Here is a 17,195-nt window from a genome sequence, read left to right on the forward strand (position 1 = left end):
TCTGAACTCTAAAACAACCAACATATCCAAATACTGCTGTGCTCTTGTCATTGTCTTTAAAAATCAGGGCAGAATGTGCTTTGAAGAAATTCTCACTGATGTCTTAAGATAGAGGAGAAGATGAAAATGCACAGCTCAGAGTCTCAGAGTATTTCCAAATTGCATTTATCTGTGCCATGTCTCTCTCCAGTTAACAGAGACAATTTAAAATTTGTATTTTAGGGTCAGGGTGCCTGGATGGAGCAGTCAGTAGACAGACCATACCACTCTTGACCTCAGGGTTGTGAGTTCGAGCTCCACATTGGATGTAAAATTTGTATTTTAGAGTATTTATTTATTTATTTATTTATTTATTTATTTTAACGTTTACTTATTTTTGAGAGAGAGACAGAGCATGAGCGGGGGAGGGTCAGAGAGAGGGAGACACAGAATCTGAAACAGGCTCCAGGCTCTGAGCTGTCAGCACAGAGCCTGATGCGGGGCTTGAACTCACGGACCGCGAGATCATGACCTGAGCCGAAGTCGGCCGCCCAACCGACTGAGCCACCCAGGAGCCCCTAGAGTTTTTTTTTTAAACCAGGCATAGAAGATCTTCTAGTGACTTGCCCTTTAGGATGACTTACTCTGAACAGAAAAGAATGAATGGTTATAATTGATTTTTGTATCTTTAGATTTGAAATAGCCTCACTGTGAGCACTGTAATCTGTGGTATCTCTATTATTACATCATCATTTTCTTCTGAGATTTCTTATGTACCAATTCCTCATTTCTTTGATCAGTATGTTGGAACAGAAATCCTCTGAACCAGAGAGTGTCAGGGGGAAAAGACAGCATGGAATTGGAATGGAAAAGAACAAAGATGTGGTGGATGGACACAGGAAGCTTGGTGGGAGTCAGGAGAGGGGGTGAAGGCTAGGGGTGTTGTGAAGAAGCATTGGCTTCTCTGGCTTGAATATCCAAGAGGAGAATGTGATACCATCCCCTACCTGCACTGCTCCAAATGTGAGCTGCACAGACTGGCCAGTCACAGAGTTGGAAGGAATCTGAAGTCTAGTCTTCTCATTTGTCAGTGAGGTGCCAAGGTGTGAGAAACTGGCAAGACAAAGCCTGGCTTTGACAACAGAACAGACTACCAGGAGAGGCGGGAGTCTGCTGTAACCTGAAACAGAACATGGCTCATGTGCTGTTCCCCATCCTGGCTCACCATCCACGGATACTCTGGATGAAGACAGATTTGTTCTTTCTCCTATTGCCCTTCTGTCCCAGAGGCCAGCCTGTTGGTATTCCGGTACCATCCCTGATGTCCAAGGAATATCATGTGGTCCACAAACTCTCCACTGAGCAGTTTCCATCCCAGCAGATCATTTGTGCTCTTCAGCATCCCGGTTGTTGCTAGCTCCTCCTGGGAAGATGACCAAGACCGGGTCTGTGAAGGTGAAAAAGATTTCAGAATGTATTGTGTGTGAATGGACCCTGGAGAGAATGATAGTTCTTTAAAATTCTTAAGCCTTTTGGACAGAAATCTGTCTTGTCATTTCCCAGAAGAGGTGTTGTGTCTTCAGTTCATCGTATTGGGAGGTACATGGTGTCTATTTCCCCACTACTGGAGATGCTAACTGGGGTCTTTTGGTTACAGTGGTTCTCTACCAGGTTTCTCCACTATGAAGTTGCTCTTTTCCCCTCTGTGATTAGTAAGTATCATGTGAGGAAATACTCTGAGTTCTTCAAGCTTTCATCCACTGATTTTAATACCTGTTGATGTTTCTTACCTGAACCAATTATTAGTGTGGTGGTTGCCAAATGGTAATTTTTAAAAAAAATTCCATCATTCCTTCTACATTTAGTAGTTGGCACTCTACTGTAAGGAAGAGCTTTTCCTTATATTTATATAGCATGGACTCAGGCATTTCTATCTGATGCTGAGGATTATTTTGTTACTGACAAAAATGAATAATCTGAGTCTAATGATGGAGGAATATCAGACAAACCCCAACTCAGACAGATTCTATAGAATAAAAGGCCTCTATTCTTAAAAATGCCAAGGGCATGAAAGGCAGTGAATTTTTCTTAAGTTCATTTATTTAGAGAGACAGAGAGCATGAGTGAGGGATGGACAGAGAGAGGGGGAGACAGAATCCCAAGCAGCTTCTGTGCTGCTAGCATGGAGCCTGAGGTGGGGCTTGATCCCACAAACTATGATATAACGACCTGAGCTGAAATCAAGAGTCAAGACGCTCAGCTCACTGAACCACCCAGGAGCACCAGAAGGTGGTGAATCTTGAAGAACTGCTCCAGGTTAAAAGAAAGCGAAGAGAAATGTGGGGCACCTGGGCAACACCCCGGGCTGCCCCTGTGCAGGTGGTTTGAATGCTCATCCCAGGAACTGGCTCCTGGCCCTCCTGGATGCAGATGAAGTTCCAGCTGATCCTGCTGAAGGGGGCAGGAGAAAGCCAAAAGGATGATGGGAAATTGGTCCAATAACATTTAGAAAGACTTGCCTTCTGAAAGACAGCCTCATCCTTTGTCTGTGAGTGAGTTCCTATGAAAATCCAGTAAAATAGGAAAGGAGCAGGAGAGAGACTTTTCCATCTCTTGGCCAATTTCTTTCATCTGGGGACTGATTTCTTTCCTCTTCGAGGACTCGAGCTGATTTAACCAGTTTTCTCTTTGGGGAAACTTTCATGATGATCCCAGCCTCATTCTTTGCAGGAGGGTGTGGGACTGATCTTGCGAGGGATTTATGGGAAACACTGATTTTGGGGAGTCTTCCCCAAACCCTCACTCTCCAAAGGTAGAGTTCTGATCCATCGCTACAGAGTCAGCACTGAAGAACCCTGAGCTTTCCAGCAGGCAGTCATGCTTGGGCTCAACACCGAGCTGCTCTGAGCTCTCAGGGCCTGCAAAAAGGAACGTGGCGCTTCCTCGTTTGCTGACGTGCTCCGTTCAGCACAACAGCAAGTAGGAGCTGTGGGAGTCTCCAGGTGTCTGTTTCCGTTCAGCAGGAGAAGTAGGCATGAACACAAAGTCTGCGATTACTAGGATGCTTTCTGCTCCCCACCATACCAGTAAATTCCCCCGGATTTCGAATTAGGCTCTCTTCACTCTATACCACCAAACATAGGCAGTTTTATCCTGCTCTTCATGACTGTTAGCCCTTAAAAGAGAAGGCACCTGTGTTGGATATATCCTGCTTGTCTTCCCTCTGCCTAAATTGGTGCCAGCGCTAGTGCTGGGCACATGCCTTTGGAGATGCGTTAATATCACTTGGGTCTGGAAATGGACGCTCTCATCTGCAGATCGGCCCAGAGTCAGCAGCCGGAGTCTGTCCCTCGGAGACTGAAGGTAAGGTTATTTGAGATAACTGCATCTGGGTCCCAAGGAGTAGTGGTGGTTTGTCTGCTCTTTTGAGTACATTTATTGTGACGTAGCATTTCCGAGAGGGAGTGCGGGGCCCTCCCGGGCTGAGAAAGGTAACTGCCAAGGGAAGGCTGACTGCCATGTGGATCTGACCTTCCAGGTTGTGCTAAATGATGTGGAAAGGACTTCAACTCTAAGATCCGCTGACATTTTAACAGGCACCCGAAAATCCCATCAAGTGGTAGGAGGTGTGAATGGCTGGCGTTGTGTAGCACTGGGTGGGAGCTCTTATTAGTGCTGTGTCTACAGGCCTGAGGTTTCATGATTAGGCAGGTAATAATTCTTTGTGGACTGAGCACTCAGAAGACAAGTCTATTTGAAGTAGAAAACCCTGATGTCTTTAGGAAGGCTTTTGGGTTTCATCTTAAATGAGGTGGCAAGCTGTAAGCAGAAGAGACTGGAGTCAGGCTGCCTGGGTTTATTCCTGAACCCCACAGATTCCTAGCTGTGTGGCCCTGCGGAAGTTATTTATTGTCTCTAGGTCTTAGTTTCTTTATCTGTAAAATGGGGATAGTAATAGTGCTTACTTTGTATGGTCGTAGTGGGATGTTTAAATCGGTAAATGTAAGTAAAGCACATAGAACAGTGGCTGGCACGTAGCAGGTGTTCTATGATTATTGGCACCAAAGTATTATATATTAAGGGCCCTCTTGAATGCTGTTGATTGTGATGCTGCTTCTTATCCCAAAGAACGGAAAACGCCACAGGTGGATACGGATACAGATCATTAAACTGGCTCCTTGCTCCACTCATTGCTTGAGTTTCTTTTGCCTTAAAGACTTAAATCTCCATTCTCTAAGCCGGGTTGTTAGGGTTTTACACACTTTCTAAAAATAAGGATAATAATAGCTTAGTGTTTACTTTATCTGGTTGTTGGTGAGATGGCCTCCATCATATAGATGAGAAAATTAAGACTCTGAGAAGTGAAGCCACTTGCCCAAAGTCACACAGTCACACCTGAGATACGACTCAAGTGTTCCAGTTCTATAGCCTGGGCTTGTTTGTTTGTTTTTCACTGTGTGATCCTCCTTTTATTGAGGAGGAAATTCAGGTACAGAAGTTAAGGAACTTCACTCATTTAACATACCTAGATGGTAAGTGGCGGGGCTAAAGTTTAAACCCATACAGCCTGGATCCAGGATGTGATCTCATAGTCAGTGAACCATAGTGTGTTCTTAAGTGGGTCGTAAGGAGAGTCCTTTAATGCAAAGAATGTACAGTAAAACCCTGGATTGCGTGTAACTTGTTCCGCGAGTGTTCTGCAAGACAAGCAAACCTTTCTAATAAATTTTAATTTGATAAATGAGGTATGTCTTGTAATAGGAGTAGAACGTGATACCAAACATCACATGATCACAACTGAACCAATGGTTCTTTTCTCTCTCTCTCTCTCTTTCTCTCTCTGCGGGGTTGTGGGTGATGGATTGTCTCCCATATTTGGAAGTATAGCCTGAGCTCTTAACTGCTCTGTCTGAGCAAGACTGGGGTTGGAATGGGGGAGGAGCAGAGGAAGGAGGTGGTGGCAATGGGGAGGGACACTCACAACAGAGCAATATTTTCAGAGTAAGTGGACGTGGAAATTCAGTCAGAATGTCCTAATGGTAACAAAGCAGATGACAGGCCTGGACTACACAATTCCAAACAGCCATTCTGACTGCTTCTAAAAAAAATGACAGATTGCTTTTGCTTGCTGTGTGGTCATTGCTTAAAGAGCTGTGAGTGCGAGGCCCCTTGGAAGGTGTTCTAATCCTGTAGTCCCGGAATGTAGCGTATAGGCCCAGCACCCTGTCTTCGAGTTGGGGCACAGGGCTTGAGAGAGGCCAGGCACTTGCCTCTACACTTGTGGCATCTCACTGAGTTCAACCTTCCTGTGAGGGTCTTTCTTGGCAGGAACAAAGAGGAAGAATCTATTCTTCCATTGTTGGTTCGACGCACATTTGTTGCCACACTGCGTGTCTGGATCCTTCTTAGCCTTCAGTCTCAGCTCCCATGTCACCTCCTTGGAGAAATCTTTCCTGGCCACTCTACCTAATGTAGCTTGTCCCTCTCAGCTGTTCGTTGGCAGATAATTTTGTGTCCTTCATAACATCTGTGCTATGGAAGCAGTCCTGTGTATTTAGTTGTTTATCATTCACTCCCCTTCGCGAAGGCAGGGACTTTCCTTGCACCGTTCACTGCCATATCCCAACTGTATGGAACAAAACTGCACATGGTAGGTGCCCATTCAATATTTGTTGGATGGAAATAAATGAATGAGGGGACAGTGATTTCTACTCAGGAGGAAAACATTCTGTGCCTTTAAATGGAGATGGGGCGAGGGCAGGATGCTGGCCTGCAGCCCCTTGGTCATAATGGTGTGTCCAGCAGGAGATTAACTAATCAGCACATACGTTTTCTGAATTACAAAGTGTGCCAGGGACATTTCATGTCTGCTAATTGGCACCAAGGAGGAGGGGTTTTTATCGAAATCACAGCCAGCTGGAAGCATGTCCGTGTCAGACCTACTTGCAAATCAGAATGGACATTTCATAAGCCCTGGCCACCTCGTGAACCTGCAGGTCCCCACAGATGCTTCCACCGGCTGTGCTTGTGGACCCTACACCTTACACCGTCTCCAGATGAGGAGGTGAGGTCATGGGGGGCAATCAGAAGAAAAAAGACTGTTGAGGGTTATGGCATAAGGTGCATTTAAAGTAACTGTCATATTGCCTCAACCCTGGGCCATTTACCAGCTTACCTAAAAAGTAAAGAGAACAAAAATCCGGGTTTTCTAGTTTTATGAAACCAGCCCTGTGGCTTCCTTACTGTGACCTTAGCCAAGTGATTTACCCTCTGAGCCTCAGCTGTTTGATTGAGTGAACAGAAGATACTAACACTTAGCTCCTGAACTGTTGTGAGAGCTACGTGAGCCACACACATGTCAATACTAATGACAGCTAACACCACAAGCACTATGTGTCGGGCCCTGTGCTCGTGACCTGTGTCCATTCTCCTGTTTGCTCCTCGCCGCACTGCTCAGGGAACGCACCCTTGCCGCTTGCCCTTTACAAGCAAGGGGACTAAAGGCTGGCGAGATTCAGTGACTTGCCCACAGTGACACAGGGAGGAAACAGAGCCTAGATATGAATCCGGGGCACCTAACTTGCTGGGCTCTTAACTGCCCTTGTAAGTCACCCTCTGAGGGGTTAGCTCAGTACCTGGCATTCAGTACACATGTAATGAATGGCAGCTCATGAGATTCTGTTCTTAGAATTAGCATTTCTCCTGCTCCCCTGCTTTCAAGCCTGCAAACTCCTCCAGCAACCACCACTTACAGGGTTCCTTGTGCACGCCAGCATCTGGCCTCCCTGGCTCAGTCGACGTTGCCAGTAACCCACTGAAGTGCTGATGGTTGTTTCCATTCTTCAGGGGTTAGTTAGCTTGGTCCCGGATCAGAGAGCCAAGGAGACCGGGACTTGAACACAGGGACTTGGGATTCCAGAGCCCAGATGTTTTCTCTGCACATGACACTCCTCGGTGCTAGCATCTCTCAGAATGTGTTTCTCCTCACTGAAGCTCCCCGACGTCCGAAACCTGCCCTGGTTGCCCCCCTCCCACTTCTGTCCGTACTTTCAAGCCTCGTTTTTTCCTGTACTCTCTGATGTGGGGTTGTGCCTCCATATCCATTTCTCGGTACTCCCCGCCGCTTATTAAACACTTCAGTGTACCCCATACCATGATCAGTGCATGATTTCGTTTAATCCTGCTGAGAACCCCACGATGTGGAGGTTCTGATCCCCATTTCACAGGCGAGCAAACAGGTTTGGGGAGATGTCATAACTGTCCAACTTTGTTTAGTCATTTGCCAAAGGAAACATAACTGGAAAGGGACAAAGCTGGGATGAAACCCCTTAGGATTTGATTCCAGAACCCATCACCTGAGCTATTATATTATATGATTTTCCATATCTTGTAAAAGTTCTAGTGGATTGGGAACATAGCTGGTATAGCTACTCCCAAATCCTGGTTGACCAAAGCTTTAAAATCTAGTCCTTTGTTTGAAGTCTCCATGATAAAGAAACCTAGGTTCTCAAAATTGCCAACATGTAAAAACAGCGTACGCTTAAAAAAGAACTCGGCTTATAAATAGAATGTGCAGAATGGGCTATTTGGAAATGTGGTACTGATATCTGAAACTCCCTTCCAACCTCTGACTGACTGCTCTGTTCCTCGTCATGGAAGCTGGTGCTTCTCTCTCTCTCGAGCTGTGCCTGACATGTCCTCTTCATGCAGTGAAATTTTTTCCACTTTTTTCTTGACAGAGATGCGAAACATCTCCCCAAGAAACTGGGAGTAGGGAAGGGGCAGGAATCAGGGGCAGGTACAACCCTCTGAAGACCATATTTGAATTTCTCTTTGGCCCCCCCACGTATTTTTGCTGCCTCCTTATTTTTAGATGCAGTCTGCCGAATGCCACTAGCTGTCACGATCCTCTTGGGTGGTCCAGGGAGTCGCTGTTTTCATGGCGGTGGCATCAGGACGGCTCTGACCTCCAGGGCATGTGTGACCTACAGCAATTGAACTCTGACATCACAAATGTCCTTCATCAAGCTGGTTGGTCAAGCTACCATTGATTCTAATAGCATTAACGGAGGACACACAAAATGGCTTTTGCAAATGCCCTTTGCCTTTCTCCCTGGGTCTTGGCTAGCATCCTTTTAGTTCTTACTGGGCTGTAGTTCTTGTCCATCCAGCAGCGACCCTATTTGCATAATTAGCTTGCCTCTGTGGGTGTGTATTTACCCCTGAAAGCGATCGCCTTTGAACTTAGGATGAATACCAGCATGGAGCACTGGAAGATGTTCTTGCTTTGGAGCCCTCTTGTTCCCACAGAGCAGGTGGAAGTGGAAGATCACTTTGGAGGTCATGCCCCCATCTTCAGGGTCTCTGCTTGTGCCATTTAGAGTGAGGGCAGGCAAAACCAGAAATAAACTCATGAAGAGGGAGGGGTCTAGGGGATGCAAAATGATTATCGTGTTTTGACGTCAACGATGCAGAACCACATTGTAAGCTTCGGTTCTTTTTAAAGTTGTTTGGCTGTATCTGGCTGCCCTTGTAGCAGGGGTACGTTTGCTTCTTGGATATTCTGTTCAGAACACCCTCAGTTACCTTCCTTCCCACCCCTGCTTCTTGATGGCAAGACCCTTACAGTTTTTCTCTTGGAGGGCCTGACCCTCTGAGTTAAGCTATCCCCTGACCCTGACCCCGACCCTATCCTCATCCCCATTTTTCGGAAGCACATGCTCATTTGTCCATCCTCTCCAGTCTCATCCATGTTGTGTGCTACTGGTTGCCACTGAATAAGAGGGATGAGGTGATTTAAGATTAAGGTTTGGGATTAGAGTGCTGGGTTCCAGTCCTTTTTGCCTTAGATGGGTCATTTGACCTCTGAGCCTTAATGGTAATCTCTAAGATGGGATGATGCAACACCTCCCCTCATAGGGTTGGATGGAATTACATGGTATAAAGCATGTAAAGTTCTTGATACATAGTAGGTGCTCAGTAAATGGTGACAATTATTGCTGAATGGAAAGTCATAGACACTTTTTTTTTTTTTTTTTTGGTCTCCCTCCTATCCTAAACTAATTATGCAACCTTGCAGCATTGAAACATTCTGAGTCTCAGTTTCTTGATCTGTAGTCAGGGGACAAAAATAGCTTTTCCCTGTAGACTTCACAAAGTGGTTGTGAGGGTTTTTCAGCAGCAGCAGCAGCAGCAGGAGCAGCCAGATCTGTTTTAGTATCAGACTCTGAGGACCTGCTTCTGGTTTCTGCAGGTGGCTCCCCAGAGGTGCCAGGCAGGGCCCGGAGGAGAGCTGCCTGGAAAGTCCTGTACTCAAACCATTTGGCCACAGCCACAACCCATATTTTCTCTATTCGGGTGCAGCAAGGTCTCTCTGTAAACAGCTGTACTGGGAACAGTTCTTATAAAAATCCCTCTAAACTAGAACTTCTTAAAACCTGACATGCTGTACATCAAAATCTCAATTCCCAGCCATGACCCAAAGCCTTAGAATCCTAGTGACAGAAGCCAGATGGGAGTTCAAATATTCAGCAGGGTATCTGTGGCCTCAGGTTGTAATAACCGCTATGACTAGTGTTTACTGAGCAGATCTATGAGCGGCACTGAAAATTCCATATGGTACACGTGTGGAAAGCTCCCAAAGGAATGATGAGCTCCGAGTTCAGGATAGTGGTTGTGATAGAAGTGGGGAGGAGGGGAAGAAGGAGTGAGGTTAGATGAAGCACACAGCAGGCTTCAATGGGATTGATAATGATTTTTTTTTTTTTTTTTTACAAAAGTTGATGGTAGGTATATGGTTATCTGTTTTATGATCAGTCATATATATGTACATGTGTGTGTGTGTATGAGAGAGAGACACACACGCATACCATTTAATTTAATAAAGGGAGAAGGCAGAAAGGAGTCCTCAAACCCAGTAAAATTAATAAGAAACAGCACTCTGTGAGGCCCACATATATTTTCTCTCTCTTTTGAACCCCTGAATCCCCACTGTGTTTCACACAGCCTGACTCAGAGTGAGTGGTGGATGATTGTTACTGAATGAGTGTACAGGTGAATCTGCAGCGCTCCCCCTCCCGCGCCCCCCCCACCCCTTGTCACCTTTGGTCCCACCTCTGCTGTGTTTTATTTGTCAAAGTGGAGGTCAGTAAGCAGAAGGGCTTCCTGAGAACATTTTGTTTCTGCTCTGGTCTAGGACACAATACTATGGCCTGGCAAACAGATGGCTTGCTCATTTAACATTGTTCTATTTCAAGCAGAATGTCCTTGTAAGATTTATTCTCAGGGACACCAACCCGCTGGAAAGGATCTTTGGAGTTAACTCCTCTGATTTGGTCTTGCCTGCCAGATGCATTCCCCCAGTGACTGTCATTCATGGTCACCTGAGAGGTCGCTGGAAGTGCTAACACTCCCTTCTCTTCGCCAAATGCACAACTGGGTTCTTGACTGTCAAGACAAAACAAGAGAAGCACCCGTGGCAGCAGCTGCCAGCTCTGGGATAGCCTAGCTTGCTCAGCACTTGCTCCCAGTGGGGAGACTTGATAGGACGCCGCTCCCCTGCCTGCCACAGCTGTTTACTTCCTGGAAAGGGAGTTCAGGGGCTGTGAGGCTGGTCTGTATGGGCAGAGGCGAGCGAGCGGATGAGGATCATGTCTGCTCATCGTACTGAAACAAATGACCTCCCTGACTGCCCGGTTGATGCCAGAGGAGCTGGGAAGCTAACGAGCATTGCTTGTACCTATGAAGATGTTTGGCGAAAAAGGTAGAGCGGTGAGCAAGGAACTGCCCGCCCTCTAAGTCTGCGCCTTTCCTAAGCCAACAGCCTTGATGGAAGTGATTGTCAGGGAGCTGGACAGTGGCTAGGATTTGGGGGGGAAAGAGTACTCCCAATATCTGAGGGACCTCTCTGGGCCATGTTCTTTCTGTATAACAGGGTAACAGTGGAGATACATAACAACCAGTATGGTGTAGTCACTAGCCAATGAGAATGAAAAAGGCCTTTATTGCTGAGGTCTTAGCTGCACCTGGCCTGAGCCCTTTAGCGGTTGGACGATGGGGAAAATGGCGAGAAAGGGCAGGAGTGGGGAGAGGCCTTGGGGAGCTCAGGGCCCCTGTTCACCTGTCACTATAGGCAGAGTTCAATATATTAGCCACCAGTGAGGCCACATTCCCATCTGACTATATGGTATGAGGAAGGTGGATTTGATTCTTGTACATCAGAATCACCTGGGGAGTACGTTGAAAACACAGGTGTCTAGTCCCTGCCTCAAAATTGTTGAGCCCTGTCAGGCCATGAGACCTGAGTGCCCGAGTCAGCTGATCTCTAAGGGTCTAGCTCTAATGATCAGTGCATCACTGAAGATTCTGAAGTGAAGTCCAGCTCACTCTAGGACTCTAGGAGAACACACCTCGTCCCAAGTGTAGGTCATGTGAGTGAGTGAAGCAGGCTGTTGGGGCTGGGACAAATTGAAGAGTCCATGTCTATCTAACAACAGCTCGACCCTGACCCAGCACCCCTGGATTGCTGCTGCTCTGGAACGCTGGCCTGACACGGACAGACCATGTATTGAGTCAGTCCTGAAGCTCACCAACCCACAGGTGGGGCACTGTTTTAAACTCTTCCTGCTCCAAAAGCCCTGTCTGTGGAGGGTGGAGGGTAGAGGAGGTGTCACTGGTCCCACATGAGAAAGGAAAGGAGACAAGGTCTAAGTGAGGGTCCTGATGCTGTTTAAGGAGACCATTTCCTCAAGTGTGGCCCTGAGAGTCTGTCCTCAGCTGCTTGTGCCCCTCCATCACCTCTCAGATGTCCCCCGACCCCGTCCTCCCCAGTCAGAGCCTACCCTCAGCAGCTTTCCTAGCACTGAGATGCGAGCTTCTTATGAGGTGAAGGGGCACTTTCCTAGCCCCTCTGAGCCTTAGCTGAGGGGTGGAGCTCACACAGGATGGGATGCTTGATGTGAAGTGCTTGTTTCTACCTAGGATCCCTGGAATGTTCCACAAAGAAATGGATTCCTCTAAGAGAACTTGGCTTGATTAATACATTTAAATCCAGATGTCAAATGCTTCTATCTCTGCTTGGGATGCCATTCTCCCCACGCTTTTTTCTGACTCCTATATGTCCTTCAGGACTTAGTCTAGTCTATGTTCTGACCTCCATGATGGGGCTACACTGGTTTCCTCCTAGCACCTTCACCCTGGCCATGCCCTTGCTTTAGATTTTCTCACCTGGAATTTCAGGGGCCCGCTCCCTTAAAAACATCCAAGTTTGACATGTGTGGGGTGTGCACGATGTCACTTTATAATATTATGTCAGTTAATCCTTACAATAGCCCAATGAGTTTGGCATTATTATCATTCATAGGTAGGAAAACACGGCTCAGAGAGATTAAGTAACTTGCCCAACATTACATGGCTAGTAAGTGGTAATTGGGAATTGGATCTGAAATTATTCTTTGTGTAGCAGAGCCTACCTTTGTAACCACTGTACTATGTCATGTCCCTGCAGCCTGAAGTCAGTGGCCTGAGGCCAAGGATGGTCTCTTAGTTCATAAATCATAGTCCCACGTTGGGCTTTGAAATCATAGACCTTGAACTCAAGGGTGTGGGCAGCTGTCAAAATCACTCTGCTACAATCTGTGGTTACCCTTTAAGCCTTGGTTTCCTTGGCTCTGCACTGGGACACTTACAGTTGCCTTATAAGGTTACAGCAGACATTATAGGAGAGGATGTATCTGTTGTTCTCACTGCAGTGCCCTGCTCACAGGAAATGTCTGAAACACATTGGTGGAATAAGTGATTGGAGGTGCCAGTGGGTTCACCTTTTACTTGGAAATGACACTCTCCTGCTCCTTTCAAATCCTCATATAACCCTACAGACATGGGGTTTAGTTTGGGAGGGAGGAAGTGGGATGTTGGGTATTGGTGAAGAGCCTGGATGGAATGGGGGTATCAAACTTTTGGAGTTGTTCACATTTCTCAGAAAGGCAACCCTCTACAGAGAGTGCACAATTGGAAGAATATTCTTTTTCATTTGGAAGTCAAGGATCATGTCTCCACTACTCCTGTACAACCCGCTTGTCAGCCACAACAGTTAAAAATTAACTGGATCCATTGTTACTGAGGCACAGAATAAATACTTTATTGGCTGGTCATCTCATATACCTGTCACCCTGGTAGTAGAGCAGCTTGCTAAACTCATCGCTAAACTCATTGAGGGTGTTCTTTTGAATAGAGAAGCAGCTTAGGTACTTAAATTTTGACAAATCACAGGATGCCTCCCTGTCCTTGTGACCTTCTCCCAATTCTCCATGTGGATTATTTTTCAGCTCAGTGAGGTAAGGAGTCGTTCGTGTTGCTTCTGCAAAGTAGGCAAGGGTCACATCTCACAGAAACACTAGAATGTGTCACCAGGTTGGCTCTACCAACTCCATAGGTGTGACATACGTGCAGTGTCCTTGGCAGGATTATGGTTTTGTTTTTGCTTTATTAATATCTGCAAAAGTATGTGGACAATTCAGTTGGCTGTGTGTGTGTGTGTGTGTGGGGGGGGGGTTATGTAAAAGATAAATGTTTTTAATCCCAGGATTTCAAGAACTATCCAGGGAAAAGGTCTAATTAGACCAGCCTTGTTTTTTTTAATGACACCCAGCCTTAGTGGCAAATGGCATTTATGTACTAAGGTGCCCACATTGATGGGCAAGCAATAAATGTTAAATCACAACAGTTAAGTCTAATGAGAATTAATGGGTTGTCTTACAACATTGCCTCAGCTCTCTGGGGTGCCCCCTCAGCCCCGTTTGTAAGGCTTTCGCTTCAGTCCCGTCTCAATGCAGTCATCTGCTTTTGCAGACTCCACCCTTCTGTTCCCAGTTGTCATGAGTGTCAAAGCCGCTCTTCCCCTTTTCCCTTCTTCCCTGACAGATCCACCCAATCTATCTTCCTCTGTTCTATTCGCCATCCCCACCTTTTCTCTGACTGCTTTTGTTTGTGTCTCACCCTTTCCTCCTCTGTTCCCCCTTTCCTCTCCTACCTTCTCTGCTGGGTCCCTTTGACAGCAGCTGTTCTCTGGGGAATGTCTCCACTCCAGCTTTGGACTGCCATCTCCTCACTGACCCTGCTGCCTTATCCCACAACCCAGTGAAACAGCTAGTCTGCCCCAAACGGGAACGAATCAGAGAAGGTAAAGAATGTTGTCATGCAAATGGAATATATATCTAAACTCAAGCCCCTTACGGAGTTCTTTTTAAGCATGCCGTGTTTTCTTGGGGAAGTCAGGCTGGAGCCAGGAAGAATGAACTATCCATAATTCCACACAGGACCCTACCCCCAGCTCTGTGCTTCCTGCTTTATGTGTCGTGTAGGATTATATGTAGGGAAACAGATCGAGAGGCTTAAATTGTGATCGATCATCACTTTCTCTCTGACCTTCTTGTTTGGACCAAATCCACTAAGCTGACTCCCTTTGGTTTTAGAGGGTTCTCAGAAGATCAGAGTATCCACCATACATCCTTCCCCCCAATTTTCCCTTGGCAGCCAGGATGATGACTCTGTGGAGGGAACAACGTATGGCAGCCACTAGCGGTCAGCGTACAGGCCCCAAAGATGGCAGAAGCTGTCCTAATGCTCGTTGAGAACATGGTGATGACGTCAAAGAAGCAATGCCAACATTCCCACCATTGTGAAGCCCCTGGCTGAAGCCCCTTTGAGAGTGCCGTAGAAATGCTACAGGGAACACAAGGGATGAGGGAACAGGGTGGGCAAGACTGTCTCCCACTCCTTGGTCTGAGTAGCGGCCTTGCTGCATCAAAGCATTACGTGTAGAAGCCATGCACTCTATCTTCCCACCCAGGGCAGGAACCCTGCTCCCGGCCTTTCCTCTCCCACCTGCTGGCGGAACAAGGGCCCGAGCTCGAGAACCCAAAGAATGGCAGGATGTCACCAGTGGAGGCAGACTGTATTTAAATGCAATTCACCTCTTTGGGGTCTGGGAAAAGCCACCCGTAGATTCATTTGCTGGGAAACACGGTCTGTGTGGCCGAAGCAGTGGACACTGGGGTGGTGGTCTTGCCCAAAGTCGACTTCCTCCGGAGGTCTGTCTGCTGTCCCGAATGGCAGCCGCTTCGGTGGGCGAATAGGACGGTCATCTCTGGGCCTGAGGGGGCGGCTTCGGGCTGGGACCCCTTGGGGATGGCAGGCTGTTCAGGCTTTCCTGACGGGTGGGAGGTGTACTGTTTGGCCGGAGGAGGGCTGTAATTCTGAAATCGCACAGTTTTGACTTGCTGCAAGAGAAAGGAGAGCACAGGGGCCCAGGTGAGGCAGGAGCTGGGAGGTTTTCCCAGGGACTTGAGTCCTGCTGCTTCTCCACACATGTCCCTACTTAAAACACCTTATTTCTGTGTTCCCTCGCAAACGCCTGTGTCTACTCTGAGGGTCTCGGATGCACTGCGCTGTTAGGTGCTGCGGACCCAGGAGGGAACAAGACTGCCCTGACAGGCAGTGGTAACACATGCAGAAGCCTCTAGGGGTGCGCAGGGGCCTATCTAGCAGCAGTGGGGCATCGGGGAAGGCCTCCGAGAGCCACAGCTATTTAAATTGAGAACTGAAGAACGATTAGAAATTACCTCGGAGAAATGGGAGAGGCAGTCACTTGAGAAAAGGGCTGAGGCAAGAGGTTATGGCTCCTTCCAGAAAGTACAAGAGGTTCACCTTCTCTCTCTCCACACCACCTGCCCTTCAGGCCTATCTGCAGGCCCACCTCTTCCTTGAGGCCCCCCCACCTGCTGACTCCCAATTCAAAAGTCTCATGATGGCCTTATATCCTCAGAGCAGAGGTTGCAAAGTGGACTCCTGCTGTTTGAATTTAGTCTGCAGCATGTTTGAGAGTCTGATTTAGTTGCCAACACATACAATTGGGAGATTGCATATAAAAATTAGAATTTCATATGTCTCTTAAAAAATCAAAGCTGGTACATTGAGGCCTGTGCCCCATTCTGGCAATAGCTGTCTGGAGCTGATGAGCAGGACTCCTTCATATGGGAGGCATGGTCTCCTGTCGCCCAAGCCCCTTCTCTCCCTCCCTTTTATTTTATTTTTTTAATTTTTAAAGATTTTTTCCTCCCTCTTTCTTTCACCTCTCCTTGTCTCTTATATAGCTACCTTGTACCAACAGATACTTTTTTAGCGCAGCCCTGATTTAGGGCTTAATAGTGTTCTGTGCTACTGCTTAGAAATTTCTTTCTTTCTTTCTCTTTCTTTCTTTCTTTTCTTTCTTTCTTTCTTTCTTTCTTTCTTTCTTTCTTTCTCTTCCTTCCTTCCTTCCTTCCTTCCTTCCTTCTCTTCTTTTTCTTTTTTCCTTCCTTCCTTCTTTTCTTTCTTCCTTCCTTCTTTTCTTTCTTTCTTTCTTTCTTTCTCTCTCTTTCTCTTTCTTTTCTTTCTTTCTTTCTTTCTCTTTCTTTCTTCCTTCCTTCCTTCCTTCCTTCCTTCCTTCCTTCCCTTCTTCCCTTCTTCCTTCCTTCTTTCCTTCTTTCTTTTTCTTTCTTTCTTCTTTCTTTCTTTCTTTCTTTCTTTCTTTCTTTCTTTCTTTTTTCTTTCTTTCCTTCCTTCCTTCCTTCCTCTTTCTTTCTTTCTTTCTTTCTTTCTCTTTCTTTCTTTCTTTCTTTCTTTCTTTCTTTCTCTTTCTTCCTTCCTTCCTTCCTTCCTTCCTTCCTTCCTTCCTTCCTTCCTTTTTCTTTCTTTCTTTCTTTCTTTCTTTCTTTCTTTCTTTCTTTCTTTCTTTCTTTCTTTCTTTCTCTTTCTTTCTTTCTCTATGACATTGGATCCTAGTGTCCCCCACTGAAAATCCAAGTTTCTTCATACTTTTGACCCTCACCACATCTCACAGAGGTCTGGGCACTTCTTAAATGCTGACAATGTGAGGGCTGTGTCTAACAGCTTGGGGTAAAAGGCAACTGGGGCCTAGAAAACTCTGAATTATTTGAATGCTAAAATCCAGAAAAAGAACTCCCAACATTGGTATCAGTCAACACTTTTTTTCCAAATGCTTTTCCTTACAAGCTTACAGCTTAGTGTTAAGAGCATGAGTTTTTGTATCAGATCTGGATTCTACTCCAGACACTCACATGTGTCAGCTGTCTTTTGGTAAAGCACTTTAACTCCTCAAGCCTCCTTTCCTCATTTTAAAACGAGGATGACAATAATAATATCTACTAGAGGGGGGT

At 46.4% G+C, this 17,195-nt stretch overlaps 1 protein-coding gene across 6 annotated transcripts in view; it reads right to left on the reverse strand.

Annotated features, from left to right (window-relative positions):
- Positions 1 to 568: 568 nt before the first annotated feature.
- The window catches only part of SH3RF2 (SH3 domain containing ring finger 2), a 126,503-nt gene continuing 109,876 nt past the window's right edge, over positions 569 to 17,195 (reverse strand). For 5 of the 6 annotated variants that reach the window (XM_086701356.1, XM_086701366.1, XM_086701343.1 and 2 more), the window contains one exon: positions 14,914 to 15,257. In XM_086701356.1, the coding sequence (XP_086557482.1) occupies positions 14,985 to 15,257 (273 nt within the window). In that variant the 3' untranslated portion in view covers positions 14,914 to 14,984. Of the gene's footprint in view, positions 1,427 to 14,913; positions 15,258 to 17,195 lie in introns of those variants that run through there. The other variant, XM_086701351.1, reaches the window with a different exon arrangement.

This window comes from Puma concolor, chromosome A1 (genome assembly GCF_028749965.1).
Source record: "Puma concolor isolate L17-30 chromosome A1, mPumCon1.1.hap2, whole genome shotgun sequence".
Classification (NCBI taxonomy): domain Eukaryota; kingdom Metazoa; phylum Chordata; class Mammalia; order Carnivora; family Felidae; genus Puma; species Puma concolor.